The sequence below is a fragment of the Zootoca vivipara genome, chromosome 11 (genome assembly GCF_965207765.1).
Source record: "Zootoca vivipara chromosome 11, rZooViv2.hap1.1, whole genome shotgun sequence".
Classification (NCBI taxonomy): Eukaryota; Metazoa; Chordata; class Lepidosauria; order Squamata; family Lacertidae; genus Zootoca; species Zootoca vivipara.
In genome coordinates, this window is record NC_142594.1 from 34,435,510 (window position 1) to 34,453,669 (window position 18,160).

Here is an 18,160-nt window from a genome sequence, read left to right on the forward strand (position 1 = left end):
CAACTACCAGACTTTTAGAAGACATCTGAAAGTAGCCCTGTTTAGGAAAGCTTTTAATGTTTAATAGATTATTGTATTTCAATATTCTGTTGGAAGCCGCCCAGAGTGGCTGGGGAAACCCAGCCAGATGGGCGGGGTATAAATAATATATTATTATTATTATTATTATTATTATTATTATTATTATTATTATTATCATTATTATATTTGCAGCTGGCAAAATCCCATCATATCCCAAATCATATTGCAAAGGATCCCACCAGACTATCAGTGTTTTGCGGGAAAGATTTAAGCACATTTAGGTTGGTGCAATTAAAGTGGATTAAAGTGTTCAGTTTCCTTCCTGCCAACAAATCTCCTTTAAGGAAGAGACAGGCATTTTGCAGTTAGGAAGCTGATGAAGAAGAAGTGCATTGAAAAGTGTAGAATGAGTAATGGGAATGTATACAAACACCCCACAATCAACTCAGGAGGGGTGCTCATTGTCATATAACCCCCCCCCCCCCACAAACGCTCCATAACGACCAGGCAAAATCAGCCTCCAAGCAAACTTTGTGCAAGCAAATCTGGATGGATGCTGAACAAACAGGTCTGGATGTACAAGTAGCGTTGCTTAAATCTGAGCTGCAACTCATTGGGTAACATTGTATTTGCTGATATGCCGAATGATTGAAATTTATTACCTGTTCACCGGTGAAATTCTGAATAAAGGTCAAATCTGTGGAGTTTATAATCGAAACCTAGAAACAGAAAATAGGAAGCTGCGGGTTCATGCCACAAACGGTTATGTTCCAGAATAACTTCTGCAGTGCTACATCTCAAAACGTGTACTCCCACCATTCTAAATATACTATTCCCCAATACTGTATTTCAATTAAGTTCAGAAGAGACAGAGCAATCCTCAGATGTGAGTCTGTGAGAGTAAGTCCCATGGAACTCACTTGATTTTATTTCTGAGTGGACCTCCTCAGGAAGGTTCTGTTTTTCGCCCACTAACAATCCAATGGTCCCTAGAAAGGCATCCCTGAAGGTATAGATTAGAGCAGGTCTCCCATGCTGCTCCACCGTCAGTTGTCTGATTCCAGGGAGGGATAGTGAAAACTTTGAATGCACTGGATCCAAAGCCTTCTGGTTTCCCCCCAACGGGGCGCGGGGAGTGTCGAAGAGGAGGTCGCTTTCCCGAGTCCTCCCTCCAAGCTGCTAATCAATCACACGCAGGCACCGAAAGGGCTATCAGGCTTTACTGGGTGCTTCACCATCAAACAGCAAGTCTAAAACACGGTGTGTTCTCTCCCTCCCCTGGCAGGTTAACTTGAAGGTTTATAGGGGCTGGGGGGGGGAGCTGGCAGCCAACCAGCTCCATCACATGCTCCCACTTTGGGGACCAATTGTTACCACCTGCCTGAGGGGCCCCACCCAGCGATACTTGCTCACAGGATCGTCACTTCATGACAGAAAGTATGCCAGCCCTGGAGCTGGTGTGCAGCTTTCCCATCCTATTGGAAGCATGAATTCATGGGGGGTGGGGTGGGGTGGAGATGGTGTGTAAAAGTAAGAATGAACCAATGAATGAATGGTGCTGTCCCAACATCAGGGCTGAAATAAGATTCAGTTGCCAGTAGGGCCTGATTTTGTACATCGGGGCTGGGGAACCTGCGGTTCTCCAGAGGTTGTTGGACTGCAACTCCCAGTCCCATCATCCCTGACCATTGGCCCCACTGATTACGGCTGATGATAGTTGCAGTCTAACCACATCTGGTGAGCCACAGGTTCCCCACTTCTGCTGTGTATGGAAAGAGGAGGACACCATCTTGTCCTTTGCCTCAGGCAGCAAAGCAGTTTGAGATGGCTCTGAAAATTGGGCACACCCAAATAAGTGTTCTGATTTCTTTTGAGACCTACAGTTTAGAGAACAGTACAAGTAACTCTTTTCCCCCCTTTTAAAAAAAATGTAAAGCAAAAACCATGTTTCCATGATAAAACCAACTGGAAAAGTGCGGACACAGCCCTATTATTATTCAAACTCTCATATACATTGGGTGTGCATAAAGTTTTGGGTACATCTAAATGAGCACATTGGATTGTGCCTTGCATTTAGAATGACACATAACCTTTCCTCTTTGTAGTATCAGCAGCGTCTGTGCTGAAATCCCATTTTAAAGTTCATCTCAGGGTAAGTGCTCAGGCATGGTGGGCAAATTAGAGGGGCTTTTCGATGAGTAGAAGTCTGTCATGGCTGAGGTTAGTTTAATTGTTATCACCATTATAATTATAATCCTCATCATTACCATTATCAACATTATCATTTCTATCTTTGGGGGAAACAAACACACCTTGTTCAGTTCTTATTTGTAAAAGGGGAGGAGGATAAAAGATTTGGTAGATTACATACATAGCCAAAGTTCTGTGCACCTCTTGGGACTCCAGCTACCAGCTCTAAAGAGAAATGAACAAAGTCTGAAAATCAACTCAGTGCAATACCTGCTGACACAATAAATACTCAGAAACTACTAGTGGATAACCTTTATATTGGGGGGGGGAAACCAGTACTATTAAGAATATAATAATAATAATATATGTTTGAATTGTGTGATACCAACATTCAAGAAAAAACCCAGCATCTAGATGAAAAAAAATATAGGAAATTTACTAGGGGTGCCACATTCCCAAAAGTAAAAAACTGGACAAAGTTGTTGATCTTTTTCTTTTTCTCGAATCTTTGCTCGATTCCTGGACATATCTGGGGAATATAGCATTTCCTGAAATATTAACACACAGTTCCTCATTTCAGCTGACCTGAAGCTGCCTATACACCGTACATGCAAAGCACATTTAAATCACATGGCTTCCCCCAAAGAATCCTGGGAACTGTAGTTTACTCCTCACAGAGCAGTTCTTATCTTCCAAAGAAGGGGTGGGGAAGTTTTTTCCAGCCTAAAAGGGGCACACTCTCTTATGAACAGCCTCCCAAAGATAACATGACAATAGTACTTGGGCCCCGAGGCAAAAGTGGGTGGAGCAATTGATGAGACACATGGTTTTTTGTTTTTTTTTGCAAAGTAGGCTGCATTACACACACACACACACACACACACACACACACACATGTCCATCCTCCAGCCCAGCAGAAGCACTTAAGGAAGGTGAACAGCAAGGCTGGTGAAAGGGGTGTGTGGTCTGAGGAGGAGACATTACATAGGGGAGGCATCCCAAGGGTCAGATGGAGAGGCCTGGAGGATCACATTTGGTTAAGGATGCTGGGAATTATAGTTCTGTGAGGGATAAACTACAGTTCCCAGGAATCTTAGGTGGTTCCCAGACCTGAGATTCCCCATCCAGTTCTAAAGATGTGCCCTAATGTTACCACCTGTGATGAGTAAACCATGGTTGAAGTCAAACATGGTTCCACTGAAAGCTGTGGCTGGATGAAGTTTTGCCACAGTCATGGAAACTGATGCAAGCCACATCCTTGTCCATGTGCTGCTGTTGTTGTTTAGTCATGTCCGACTCTTCGTGACCCCATGGACCATAGCATGCTAGGCACTCCTGTCTTCCACTGCCTCATAGCTGTCAGGTTTTCCCTTTTCTCGCAAGGAAGCCTATTCAGCATAAGGAAGTTTCCCTTAAGAAAAGGGAGAACTTGACAGCTATGCACTGCCTCCCACTACATTTTTCTAAACAAAAGTATATCTCAGGCCCTGTTGTTATTTATACAAATAAATTCTTTACACAGTTGCCAGGGAGTAAATCCCATTAAACTCAATAGGGCCTTCATCTGAGTAGACATATATAGTACTGCATGTTAACCACAGACTGTAAACTTTTCACAGAAGGATATTATTGGCTTCTTACCTTGTTGAAAATCTGCAGTAAACTCACCAGCAGCCACTGAGTATCCTGTTTAAAAACAAACCAGCAAGCATGAAGCCCGACAAACCACTTATGTCTGAAAAGACTCGTTTCTGGAAGGACAACCAGATCCTCGCTCTGTTTCAATAATCTCCGTTTAAAAAAAAGCTTTATAAACTAGAGTATCTAAGGCCAGGAAAGGGAAAACTATTTGTCAGGATTTTACAGCTAGCTTGGTTATATGTCTCAGAAGCTCAATAAATCTACAAAGTGAAGCAACTAGGAAAATGCACGACTGTAATTATTTCTCAAGACAAGCTCTAAGAGCATCAACGCTTTGCAATACACCTGGATGGAACAGTTATCTTGTCGCAACCAGGGGTGCAAGAAGACACCGTTTTCCATTCCACGCTATATTGGTAGCAAGCAGCACTGTTTTCGTTCCACTGCAGATCATCTTCCAACAAAAACTATGTGATTAATCTCGCTATCCACTGCAGCAAAATCACATAACCTATGCAATTACTGTATTTTTCTCTCCATAAGACACACTTTCCCCCTCCTAAAAAGTAAGGGGAGATGTCTGTGCGTCTTATGGAGCAAATGCGTCTTACGGAGCAATCTCTCTCTCTCTCTCTCTCTCTCTCTCCCCACCCCAAATTTTCTGTTGCCTGAGATTTTTCAACTGTTCTTATATGTTCTTTCAATACTGATTTCATATCTGAAGTAGGTTTTGTTCTGTAAGCTCTAGGGTTTTTTTGCAATTCATGTTTTTTCACTTTTCACCATAATCTTCGTTTTTCACAATGCAAGAATTCAATATTTTATTAAACACATAGCCAAAGTAGTACAATATGATTATAAATGTAAGTGACTTATATAGCACTGAACGTGACATGTAAAGCATTGAAAATGACATGTATATCTATACAGCTGAAGGTATGCAAAAAAAAATGTATTCCCTTGGGATACAGTATATACAAGCCGCTGTTATTCAGGTAAGAATTTGTTGCTTGTATTTGAGGAGGGTGTGATTCAGAATATTCTTTTTCTTGTTTTCCTGCTCTAAAAACTAGGTATGTCTTATGGTCAGGTTCGTCTTATGGCACGAAAACTACGGTGATTGTGTTGTCGTGCTGCTATTCCGCCTTGTTCATTTCAGTGCAAACGCAATGCAAACGAGGGGAAAGTGTAATCCATTATGTATTATTCACGGAATAAAAGCAGCAGCAGCAGCAAATGCTGATTGTATTCACTGGATTGATTTCCATTCCAGACATGGGACAAATAATAGAACACCAGCAATTTCCACTCCCTTTTCCATTTCCCGCTGGGATTTTCTGACATCTCTAGTCACTAGCGGGATGCAGAGCACCACTGTCTGTTCATGTGCACACTGAAAAGTGAAGGTATGCACATCTTTTATTTTATAGAATCCATTACATATTGGATCTTTTCTGCTGGAGCAGGGTGGGCGTTATTTTAATATCCTATTTCCCAACAAGCATCATGCACCTTACCCAGATAGTTGTCGTCGTATATTGACGGCGCCACTCCAGTTTGTTTTTCTCGGCTTAGCTTCTTCATAATATTTTTGAAGGAGTAGTCTGTGATAATATCGGCTATGCTACTTGTGATAATCTGGCCTGCGGTTCAAAAATGGAATAGATTAAAGGGATCTGTGTAGAGATTTGAACCTGGGTTTCCACAGTCCTACTCTAGCCGCTACACCACGATGCTTCTCTGGCTCAGTGGGTCTACATATAAAATAAAAAGGTAAAGGGTAAAGGGCCCCCTGACCATCAGGTCCAGTCGTGTCCGTCTCTGGGGTTGCGGCGCTCATCTCGCTCTATAGGCCGAGGGAGCCGGCGTTTGTCCGCAGACAGCTTCCGGGTCATGTGGCCAGCATGACAAAGCTGCCCCTGGCGAACCAGAGCAGCGCACGGAAACGCCGTTTACCTTCCCGCCGGAGCGGTCCCTATTTATCTACTTGCACTTTGATGTGCTTTCGAACTGCTAGGTGGGCAGGAGCTGGGACCGAGCAACGGGAGCTCACCCCGTTGCAGGGATTCGAACCGCCGACCTTCTGATCAGCAAGCCCTAGACTCTGTGGTTTAACCCACAGTGCTACCTGGGTCCCCTACATATAAAATATGATATGCAAAAAGAAAAGAAAACTTGGGCAACATTTCCTTTGGGAGGGGGTGTGATCTGATTCTGACCTCTGCTTCCACTTGTCAATGGAACAGTTGCCAATTTTCAGGCATATGAATAAGGATGGGCTTAAAAGTCATTAGCATTGCACCGTTTTAATGCCTCCTGTATGCATTAACTCAGAAGAAAGTCACCCTGGGTTCAATGGGACTTACTCCCAAGTATGTAAGGCTAGGACCTCAGTCTCTTCATGCTTGGCTTTTAAAGGCATTCATTTCACTTCATTTTGGAGTGGGGGCTATATAAATAGGAGTACGTACCTTGCCAATAAAAACTTCCAGGTCCCCCTAGTATGAGGTCTCCATTCTATATACACGACAGATAACAGCAGCATTAAATTATGCTTAATAATACCTGAGGTATCAAAACCAAACATGAAAAAAAGATTCAAATAATAAACCTTTATCAAATGGCATTGTTTATCCCATCCTCATCCAACTGAGGCCCCCCCCCCAGGTGTTTTCTCTATGTTTTTTAGCAATTACTGTTTTTATCTGTAAGCCGCCTTGAGTCCCATCAGGAAAAATAGTGGGTGGGGTATAAATAAATCTATACTACTATAGGCCTGGAAACAATGCCTTATGAGGAACGGCTTAGGGTGCTGGGTATGTTTAGCCTGGAGAAGAGAAGGTTAAGGGATGATATGATAGCCATGTTCAAATATATAAAAGGATGTCATATAGAGGAGGGTGAAAGGTTGTTTTCTGCTGCTCCAGAGAAGCGGACACGGAGCAATGGATTCAAGCTACAAGAAAGAAGATTCCACCTAAACATTAGGAAGAACTTCCTGGCAGTAAGAGCTGTTCGACAGTGGAATTTGCTGCCAAGGAGTGTGGTGGAGTCTCTGTCTTTGGAGGTCTTTAAGATAAGGCTTGACAGCTATCTGTCGGGAATGCTTTGGCTTGGCAGGGGGTTGGACTGGATGGCCCTTGTGGTCTCTTCCAACTCTATGAGTCTATGATTCTACTAATAATTTTTGACTACAACTCCCAACAGCCCCAACCAGCATGGCCAGGGCTGATGGGAGTTGTGGTCAAAAATACCTGGAGGACACCAGGTTTCAATAGGCTGGTTTAGCCAGAGGCTGATTTAGCCAGCCGTAAAGCGGGGAGAAGCTACGAACATGAGTCTGACCAAACTGCGGGAGGCAGTGGAAGACAGGAGTGCCTGGCGTGCTCTGGTCCATGGGGTCACGAAGAGTCAGACACGACTAAACGACTAAACAACAACAACAACAAAGTGGGGAGATGGGAGAAAAGCTGCAGACCGCCATTTTGAAATCTCTGGAGTATATGCATCATGCTAACTGGAGCCTAAATTTTACCACCGAACAGAAGCTTCCGCATTTTATAGGTACATACGGAAAATCAAGCCTCACATTCTCATTACAGAATGGTGTTTTCATTTCTTGTCATAGTATGCTAGATAAAGTGGAGAACATCTTCCAAGCACGGTAGTGGCATTAAAATTTGGATACGTTTGTCAGCCGAGAATTATGTTATTGCCAGGAGTGACCAGCGCGGCAGGATAGTGGAGCCACCCTTCTGACGCTGCCATTGCTGCCACTTATGAGGACAGTGTGAAGTCACAGCAGGGGGGTGGTGTGCGTGGACCTGTGCAGGTGTACCAGCAGGATTGACTCTGCTGGTGCTTGCACACAGTCTCAGCGCGTTCTGAGTCCTGCCTACAGCTAGTATAAGAAAGGGAGAAATATTAGTATTAAAGAGGTTCTGGGCCAGGCATAGGCAACCTCGGCCCTCCAGATGGTTTGGGACTACAATTCCCATCATCCCTGACCACTGGTCCTCTTAGCTAGGGATGATGGGAGTTGTAGTCCCAAAACATCTGGAGGGCCGAGGTTGCCTATTCCTGTTCGAGACACCCAATACTATGTAAGGCGTTTTAAAAGAAAATTTTCATATGAGAACTGATAGATTGGTAGTGAGGGGCATGCATTTCAAAGCGAAGAAGAAAGCGACTGGGCGATCCAGAGAAAAGTCAACCAATGGGGGTTCTCACCTTGTAAAAGTCTAAGCTGAATCCTGCTTGACAGTAACCTTGTCCCTCAGGATCCGGATTGTCTGAAGGTACCAAAATATGATCATTGAATTAGATTCAATACACGGAGTGACTCTGACATTGTCTCAGCAAATGGAGAAGGCTTTCCAAGAAGAAAGAGCTAACAGGATGCAAATCTGATACAGTGGGGGTTTTGGGGGGTGGATGGGGTGGGGGGTGTTGTGCTGAAATTTAAGAACCGATTCCTGAGAGCAATGTTGGTTTCAAACAAAAAAAGGGGGGTGCAATCTGACCATCCGAGGCTGACATCAAAACCAGTTAGTGAATTTTGCCAGGGAAATTTGAACCCCAAACAGTAAGTTCATGCTTGGGAATCGCTTTGGCAGACCCAAAGGTGAATTTGAGATGTTCCATTTGTTTTGTCCCGAGTCAGAGAAATGACCTTGGATTGCACAGCCTTTATTGTAGTCCCAAGAAGCTTTTCTACATTCCTGCACACACTATTGCCTTTGGGATGTGACAGGCTCCTTCACTTGTGCACTGAACAGTGACAGTCATCAGAAGGAGTGCAGGAATTGCACAATCCTCGGTTACTTAAGTGTTTCCCACCCTGTGCTGCGATGTAACCCATGGCTTGCTAGCTCACCAAACAACTTGGATTATCTTAGCGCAGGTTCAACCTGTAGGTTGCCAGTTCTTTAAAAAGTTCCATTTGGAATAATCCGCTGCTTTTAAAAGCTGGCTTCTGCTTATCAAGATCTGCTTGCTATATTTTTAAAGCTCTTTTAAATCGAGCCAGTTCTGTCTTCGCATGTCAAGGCAGCAGCACCGGCTTCATCTTTGCTCTTTTAATTAAATGTACAGTAAAAGCGCCCATGCAGAAATTTATAATTTGATGTCTCTCCTGAACTGAGATTCCCCCCCTTTGCAAGGAAATGCCTCTCTTAGTAAGAGCCATTTGGCTCACTGTACTGCCGGGCTGCGTGAGGATACGTATTGCAACCTCAGCTCTACAATGGCCAAATCCCGAAAAATCAAGCAGCGTACCGTTGCGGCAAGGAGAGTACTCAGCATAGGCGCTGAAATTCTGAATTGCTACATAGCAGGTGCCAACGGGATCCTTTTCAGGGATCGCCCTCAGGGTCCTCCAGTGATACAGGGGAGCACAGGCCTATCAAAACAATACAAAGTGAAGACCTTTTAGGTGTTGTGACTGTTTGGTTAGGCTCCTCCCTTCCTTGTCCACGACACGACAGATGCGCCATTACATTTGCTCTTGTAATACCGGGTGCAAGCTCGCTTTAGCTTTTGCTTCAAGCACACTTAGGTGGAATTTTAATGGAGCCTCTTTTACATGCATAAGATCTAACCCCAAACAACTCTGCAGTTAAAGGGAACCTAGAAATAAACAGTAAATTGCAAGAACTCGGGCCAGGAGGAAGATGGATTTCAAGTAAGTCTTCAAAAGGTTTTATTTATGTAATGATGAATTCAAATAGGAATCAATTCCAGTATGATAGTGAGGCAAATAAAGATAAATTCCAGTGAAAAAAATCCCAGGACAAGGCCCTGTTTCGACAATTCTTCCATCAGCAATGTTTAAATGGTCAGAGTGTACCAAGTATGTTTGCCTTGCTCGGTACACTCTGACCATTAAAACATTGCTGATGAAGAATTGTCGAAACAATTCCTGGAAGGGCAAGGAAATCAGAGAAAAGGAAAAAATCGAATTAAGTATGCATCAGGCGAAAGGACTATAATCAACATATAGGAATGATTGGAAGTCAACAGGGGTGGGGGGGGGGTAGGGGGGAGGGAAATCAAGTTTCTCTTTTAACAGAACAAATGGTCAAAGGTGGTAAAGATCAGAACCTGGAAAGAATTGCTGGTATGAATGATACCAGCATGAATGATTGTTTGAATGAAGATTTGATTTTGTTTATTATTATTTGTCTGTATTATGAGTTTTTTTTCCTGATCCTTCATGATAGTTTTGTTATAATTATTATTTGGATATATTATTAATATTGTTTTGTTTATGTTTTTGTCTTTGGTAATCTGTTTTTTTCTTTCAGTTCCATATTATTTATATCTTAGTTGTTTTGTATGTTTATATTTTCTTTTCAGTATGTTTGTGAGTGTATTGTCTAAACAATTATAAATAAAGTTTGTTTTTAAATTTTAAAAAAAATTGTCGAAACAGAGCCTTGTCCTGGGATTTTTTCATTGGAATTTATTTTTATTTGCCTCACTATCATACTGGAATTGATTCCTATTTGAATTCATCATTACATAAATAAAACCTTTTGAAGACTTACTTGAAATCCATCTTCCTCCTGGCCCGAGTGCTTGCAGTTTACTGTTTATTTCTGGACTTCACCAAGAACTCCAATTTCTACAGTTAAAGGGAACCTAGGAAGCAGGGCAAAGGCATGCATCGCACATGCCTCCATGAAAGGATGCTCTGGACTGCAGCCTTAGAATGCATTCTGATGGTGAGGAAACAACCAGGAGCCACTGCAAAAGCTTATTGCACAATGTCTGCACAGTGTAGAGGCACAAGCACTTGCAACAAATCTCAGCATTAGTGGTGGTAGTGACAGCAGTCTCCACCTTCACCTCTCCCTCTTCACTGACTTGCCTTGAGGAAAGGTTCTGATTTGTTCCTCAGAAGAAAGAATTGCGTGCCATTACTGCTTTGCCAAATCAGTCAGAACGCCCTTCCTCTTGTGGTCACCCAGCTCACCCCTCCAGGTGGAGTCCCCTGGAGAAGGACTTTCTAGGATGATGTGGGCAGAGTTGGTCATTTTTTCAAGTCGTTTAGCACTGTAACAGTTAACGCTATCACTTGGTGTACAGCAGTAAGTGTGCTGGGTAGATGAAAGGATGACAAGGAACCTCCCTACCTTGCAGAGTTGCTTTGCTCCCTCTTTCTGTCAAAGAAGAAATGAAATGCTAATGGAGGAATTGTGACCTCTTCTGTCCTGCTAGAAAAATCTGGCAGGTGTGGCAAAAACCACTGATTGATAGGTTTTGCAAATAAACCATTATCCTTCTGCAATGACCAGAAATGAATTTATCTTTACGTGTACACACAAGCAAGCTTCTTCAGCAGTTCCACTGTATTCCCCCCCCCACCTTTAGTCTTTAAATTGTGGTCTTTGGTGAGGGGAGATGTTGCTTTAATAGCAATCAAGCAGGATCCCAATGCAGACACAATTTTTTCAACCCATCATCTCTTCACTGCGGTCCCCAAGACCGCCTTGCAAAGCTGCAATTTATGTGTGAGAGGGAACTTGGTTTGGCTCTAAGTGACAGCTTTCCCCCAACTCAAATAGCTTTCAGCATGGTGAATTTTGTTTGGGGGATGGCAGTGAGCCATCAGGCAGTGCCCTGATGAATGACCTTTTCAGAGAACAGGGCAGGGTGTGTGCAACTTTGCTCCTGCTTCTAAATCTCTGTGCGACTTTTGATACTTTGGACCATGGTATCCTCCTGGACTGGCTCTCTGGGAATTGGGGACACCTTAAAGGGAAACCAGCAGAGCCTTTGTTTAATTTCCAAGCAAAGGGTCTGCTGGTTTCTCTTTAAGGTTTCCAGACTCAAAAGAGAGCACAGCAATTAAAGGCACAGAAGTCATGTCCACTATTGAGTCTGGCAACCCTAACTGTGTTACAGAGGTTTCAATCCTAACTCTGGGACTGAGTCACAAGAGTAGCACTAGAAGAGTGCTTTTCAGCCCCTTGGCAGCTAGACTACGGGATGCCACAGGGCAATATCTTATCTCCATGTTATTTGATATCTATAGGAAGCTTCTAAGAGTGGTCATCAGGAATTTGAGGGCCAGGGGCCATCAGTATGCTTAGCTCTATTTCTCCTTAACATATGAATTGAGAGAGGCCACATAGGCTCTGGATGCAGCGGTGAGATGGGAGAGGGGGGAAAACTAGCTGAGCCTAAATCTTGCTAAGATGCAAACACTGTGAGTGTGTAGATCCCATGTCCAAGAAATTGGTTGTCTACCCTGGATGGGGTTGCACTCCCTCTAAAAGTGCAGGTTTGCAGTCTGTGGGTGCTTCTGTCATTGGAGGCCCAGGTAGCCTGGAGGTTTTATACAATTAAATAGAGGACTGTCCTCTGAGAACCCTTGAAATACAGAACTGTCCCCTGTAAAGTTAGCCACATGCTCTCATTCATGGTAAGCATCAAACTACGCTGAAGGTTGTATGCGTGTGTTTGATCTGACACTCTGGAAGAAAACGCTCCTTGCTCATCAACTAATGTGCATGCATATGTATAGGATTATTATTGTTATTATTATTATTGCATCTTTTTTCACCCCAAGCAAGCGTATATGCCAAAAGGAGAGAGAGAGAGACTGAAGGTGCCGCTTTTGGAACCTGAGAGCTGCAATGGCTCAGAGGGAGGACTGCTGGGAATCTGGCATACATGCTAGTAAAAAAAAGAGAGGTTGATGTTTTATTCATCACCTGTTTTATGTCAAAGGAAAAGAAATATTCTTTTCTGGGGTTAACCACATGAGTGACTACTGAAAGCAAGGCATTTCCTTTCGATGCACAGGCACATTAGGAAATAATTCAAACCATTTTAAAACAAATCCCAAGACGACACTTGTTGCTTCATTAATTGTTTTGGGAAAATGAAGCATGACCGAACGCAAGGTTCACAGCGCAAGATGTTTTGATTCGTCATTTACGAAAAGTGTTTTCATTTATTTATTTATTAAATCCTAGGCGTTGGCTGCTAATGCAAAATGCCTGACTGTGCAGGGAACACATCACCATCACCTTACTAGTTAATAAAACTGCCCAAGAGAAAACAGAAGTAGATCGTTATGGATTTCCACCTGGGGGTTTCTAGTGGTGCTTGTAAAAAAGGCCTATAAAATCACAGCATCCACACCGAGACTTTAAAAAGAAATCTTTGGACTTCGAGCCATGACTGCATTAACCCCACTGCAGTATAGCCAGAGTTGTACAACTATGAGGTAGGGACAGAGATGAGGTCCAGGCAGTTTGCTAGGGAAAAGCCAAAGCCGTTCCAGGTCTCTCCAAGACATTTGCACCCTTGCATTGATTGGACTAGACAGCAAAGTGTCATCCTAATTATCAACTACATGCCCATCAACTTTGGGGGAAATGCCTGCTGAAGATAATTAAATATTAAGATATTACCTCCTCTGAATACATCGGCACCAGCATCTATCATCTATCTGTCTATCTATCTATCTATCATCCGTCTGTCTGTCTGTCTGTTTCTCTGTCTGTCTATCATCTATCCATTCATCTATCCATCTGAAATCATAGACTAGCTGGAAGCAGAGGAGTATTGGAAGGCATCAGCTGGGGAACTCCCAAGGAGGTTCAGAGCCAGGGCATTGGTGGTGGGATGACAATGAGTGGTCAGAGGGAGAAGAGGGAGCAGACTGGGAGGAGGAGGAGGAGGTGTCAGAAGCAGAAGAGGTAACAGGATTTAGTGAGCAGAAAGAGGCTGTGTCAGAGAGCAGTCCAGACTCAGAAGCAGGAGAGGAAGGTGGTCAGGAGACAGGGATGAGGTAGCCTGCTGAAGAATCCAGGGAGTCTCCCCCTCCTGCTGCGACCACCTACAAAAACAATGTGCCAAGATGCTGCAGGCTGTTAAAATGTGATTGCATTTCTAAGAACCCCAGTTTCTGCTGATCTCTTTCACACCCATGTTCAAAGTCAGCCTTCCACAGCCTGGTGCCTTCCAGATGTCAAAATTACAACTCCCATCATCCCTGATGATTGCCATGCTGGCTGCAGCTGCTGGAAGCTGTAGTTTAAAACCCCTGAGCGGAGAAGGCTGTTCTAGAGCAGGCATCCCCAAACTTCGGCCCTCCTGATGTTTTGGACTACAATTCCCATTATCCCTGACCATTGGTCCTGTTAGCTAGGGATCATGGGAGTTGTAGGCTAAAATATCTGGAGGGCCGCAGTTTGGGGATGCCTGTTCTAGAGTATGTTGTAGGAAGTATAAAAGTTGCTGTTTCCTGTTTCATTATTTGATGTATCTTTCTGATTCCTGTGTGCCCACCATGGATACTGTTATGCTAGTGAAGCTATTCAGTGAATGCTTGAATTAATTCTATCCCAAAGGGCTGCATCTTGTGGCGTTCGGATTATTCCAAACCCAACCTGAGAAACTGCATACACTGAATAGGCTTTGAAATATCAAAATCAGCTTCATTTGTGTTTTTTGAACATATATAATTGAATCAGAAGAAATGTTCCAGCAAAACGAATGCCAAAAAAGTGTCAAAACATACCACAACTTTTCCTTTATGAGCTCTGACTGTTGCTCCAAACCACTGCTTGGATTTAAACTCAATGGGCTCCCTCGTGCCATTGACCTTGATTTTTCTGTTGTCTGGAAAAGAGAGAGAGAGAAAGTAGGATGCTTGCCAGGAAAGAACAGAAAGGTAAATTATTATATTCAGGATCATTTTCCTTAGGAGTTGGTATTTACAATGGGTTGGATCCAGACCAGGTTCATTGAGCTTAGGTCACAACTAAACATGTCCCATTGATTTCAGTTAGAAATAAGTGCAAATAATTTAGTCTGGATCCAACCCAATAGCTATAAATATACATTCTTCCACTGAAATCCATGAAAATATAGTTACTTCTAAGTATGATTAGCAGGAAGGTGTTGGCATAAAAACAGCATTAGTTTTTCTGTCATTCTACAGCAAGGATGGGCACCCATGCTGCTCTGTATATTGCTAGACTACAACTCCCATCATCCCTGATCACGAACCAGGCTGGATGGGGCTGATGGGAGATCCAGCAACAATTAGTTGGTCACAGGTTCATCATCCCTATTCTACAGGATCAAGTCTTGGACTTAGGTCTTTTGGGTGTAATATCCTGTTGACTCACACAATTATCCTACTTCCTCATGTTTGCATGAACTCTGAGATGCCACAGGAGGCTCCTGTGCAGAGCAGAACAGAGCAATCTCCCACAACGAGAAGAGGGATGCTCCAGGTGTGCTCTGCAGGCACACAATGAAGCTCCACACCAGGGTGAGCACCTGCTGTTAGAACTCACTTCTATTTGTGCACATATTCAAAACAAGAAACAACACAGCTTACTTCCAAATAACAAGCTTAAGATCAGGACAGGATATAAGCAGTTAACAAAGTTTTGCACTTTTCAGAATCATTCAAACATGCAGTTTTATGTGTTTTTGGGTTTTTTTAAAGGAAGAAAAAGAAGAAGAGATAACTAAAAGGATCTGACTATATTTAGTTTAGCTGCAAAAATAACAGCTAGGGAATTAATGTAAAAGCAACCTTGCCCAGCAATCCAGCCAGCCAGGAGATTCTATAATTTGTCAGTATTCAGATTGTAAATGAATCAAGTCACTTAAAAAAAGGGGGGGGGGAGATAATTTTTCAAAGAAGTCCCTTTGATTTCCCTCCCCCGCCCTTTGGGACGAGTTACAAAAGTGTGGTCCATTTCAGCCAGGCCAATGCTATTTCTCTCCAACTGTTATTCCACAACCAGCACTAAGGAAAGGAGAGGAACTTAGTCCTGATCAGTATTACATGTGTCCCCCCCGCTGCCACAAGAGACAGCTCTTTAACACTGCTTTATATACACGTCGCAGATGTCAGCCTAAGAAAAGCCATCTGGGTAAAAACCCAGTCCAATTATAATCCATTTCAGGTTTTTAATGAAAAGCAGACCTCCCTTTCTTTCACCCTTAGTCATCTGAAGTAAACTGATTTCCCACATGTTCCTAAACTATGTTCCTCCCTCGGCAGTCACTCCTAATGAACTTCTCTATCGATACCCAGAAGGAAACGCGGAGCCGCCTCCTAGCCCCTTGGATCTGGGAAGCCCCTTCGCTGGTTTCTGGTTCGTATCAAGGAGCCACTCGGCAGAGCCTTAACTTTTGTTATTCGAGCTAAGTAAGAATAAAAACACACATGCTGTCAAAGGAGGAATTTAAAGTATTTTTTCAACGTCAAATGATATTACATGTATTTACAGAACCGAAACACAAACCCAGGTCGGTACAGCAGTCAATACTTGGACCCGGTGCAGAGACAATGCCCCTGGTCACCTAGCTATAGTGCCCTTCTAGGGCTTGAGGGTTCCCCTTTCCTACTCTTCCACCTTCTGTGATATGTCCCGGCTGTTGGATTGCATCATGGATGTGCCAGCGCTAACATGCTTGTGTCCACAGTGGGTGCAAAAGGGAAGGAGGACCACTGGTTGAGAAACATTGCCACAAATGTTTTGTTTGCAGCAGATCCTCAGACCTCTCTAACCTTGGGACTCTCCCCAGGCCATGTTTATTTTTGTATTTTTGTAACTATTTGTTTTATTACTGTGGAATTTCCAAAAGAAAGCATTTGTAAAAAAATTTTTTAAAAAAAGTTGCATTACAGTGGTACCTCGGTTTATGAACACAATTGGTTCCGGAAATCTGTTCATAAACTGAAGCGTTCATAAACTGAAGTGAACTTTCCCATTGAAAGTAATGGAAAGTGAATTAATCCGTTCCAGATGGGTCCGCGGCGTTCGCAAACCGAAAATTCATAAACCGAGGTTCCACTGTACTGAAATAAATGCACTTTTCGACGATAGTCTAATTTTCCGAGTTTCACCTGTATATGGGGAGGTTTCAGAATGGAGGAAAGGGGAAAATAAAACCTTTTTGCCATCCCACTTTCCATCACCTCTCCATCCCAATATATAATAATGCTGAAGGGAGATTTGGAGGGTGGAGGAAATATACGCAGGAGACTCTTTCACCATGCTATTTGGGGTTGGGTTTTTTGGGGAGGAGGGACACATTTCCCTTTAAACTTGCCCCTCCATCTTTGTATCAACAGCACTTAGATATGGGGCTGGCAGGCAGCCCCAACCCGCTTCCCTAATATATTAAGAAAATTATGTGCCACCTCTTGATCCTAAAAAGGTTGCCCCAAGGCAGCTCACAATAAAATCTCAATGCTATTAAAAGGAGACTATTCAGAGCCACAGTAAAAATAAATAAGAGCGGTGTACGGTTGCAAGATTAAAATACACAAAAAGCTGGGCAGAAATTTTAAAACATCTACAGGGAAACTGAGGAGGACCCAGGCCAATCTCCTTTGGAAGACAGAGTTCCACAATCAAGGTGATGCCCACCCCTTCAAAGGGCCTCATCCTGAGTCCCACTGATTGCACCCTTGTTGCTGGTGGAACACAGAGCAAAGATGAGGGCAGTGTGTGCCTCTTTTAGCGCCACACTCTTGCATCACACCCTCACCCTGAAAAAACTGGGGGGAGGGGCCAAGATCCTGACACAGGTCACATGACTTGCCCAGGAGTGCATCCCGGAAGACACATATCCTGATTTTTTTATCTGAAAAAGTTGGACAGTATGTCACCGGGTTGTAGAGGGGATGGAGAAAACCAGGTATGCCAACTTGAGCAGCTTGGGGAAATCACAGTTTCCCATAGGAATGCATTGAAATTTCTTTTTTTTGCCCATAGGAATGCATTAATTAAATTTCAATGCATTCCTATGGGAAACCGCGATTCGCAAGACGAATTTTCCACAAAATGAATTCGTCTTGCGAGTCACCATCAGATCACAAAACGCATTCATCTTGCGAAAAATTCGTCTTGCAGGGCATTCGTCTTGCGAGGTACCACTATATATATATCCATAAGAATCCAAAAGAAGCTAAGAAAGTACAAAAGAAGGGCTAGGAACATCAGACAAGGGAAAGAGTTCAAAAGGTTAGTATATATAAGACCACAGGTATCAGTCTACAGAGCACTCCAATATGAGTGCTCATTATATCTAGTTTGTGGCACAGGTCATTATCTGTTGAATCTTGAGCGCTGTTGTGCAGAACCTGGCAACGTTGTATGTGATAGTAGGATTGGCATCTGACCTGTGCGCCCTGGGTACTTAAGCAGTGATGGTAAGATGAGGCTAGTATGAATGTCGCTATAATAAAGACACTGGAGAAGCACATGTTCTGTTGTTTATATTTGCCCAGAGTCACAGGGGCATTGCCTCTCCAGATACG

The 18,160-nt window shown here is 43.2% G+C and overlaps 1 protein-coding gene across 1 annotated transcript in view; it reads right to left on the minus strand.

Annotated features, from left to right (window-relative positions):
• ITGA8 (integrin subunit alpha 8) overlaps nucleotides 1-18,160 on the minus strand; it is a 128,631-nt gene that overhangs the window by 93,440 nt on the left and 17,031 nt on the right. Inside the window, exons 3-10 of the mRNA XM_035129658.3 lie at nucleotides 14,390-14,490; nucleotides 9,130-9,253; nucleotides 8,083-8,144; nucleotides 6,324-6,369; nucleotides 5,370-5,495; nucleotides 3,853-3,897; nucleotides 2,393-2,436; nucleotides 684-740 (exon numbers count right to left, since the gene is read on the minus strand). Coding sequence (XP_034985549.3) covers nucleotides 684-740; nucleotides 2,393-2,436; nucleotides 3,853-3,897; nucleotides 5,370-5,495; nucleotides 6,324-6,369; nucleotides 8,083-8,144; nucleotides 9,130-9,253; nucleotides 14,390-14,490 — 605 coding nt within the window. The remainder of the gene's footprint in view (nucleotides 1-683; nucleotides 741-2,392; nucleotides 2,437-3,852; nucleotides 3,898-5,369; nucleotides 5,496-6,323; nucleotides 6,370-8,082; nucleotides 8,145-9,129; nucleotides 9,254-14,389; nucleotides 14,491-18,160) is intronic.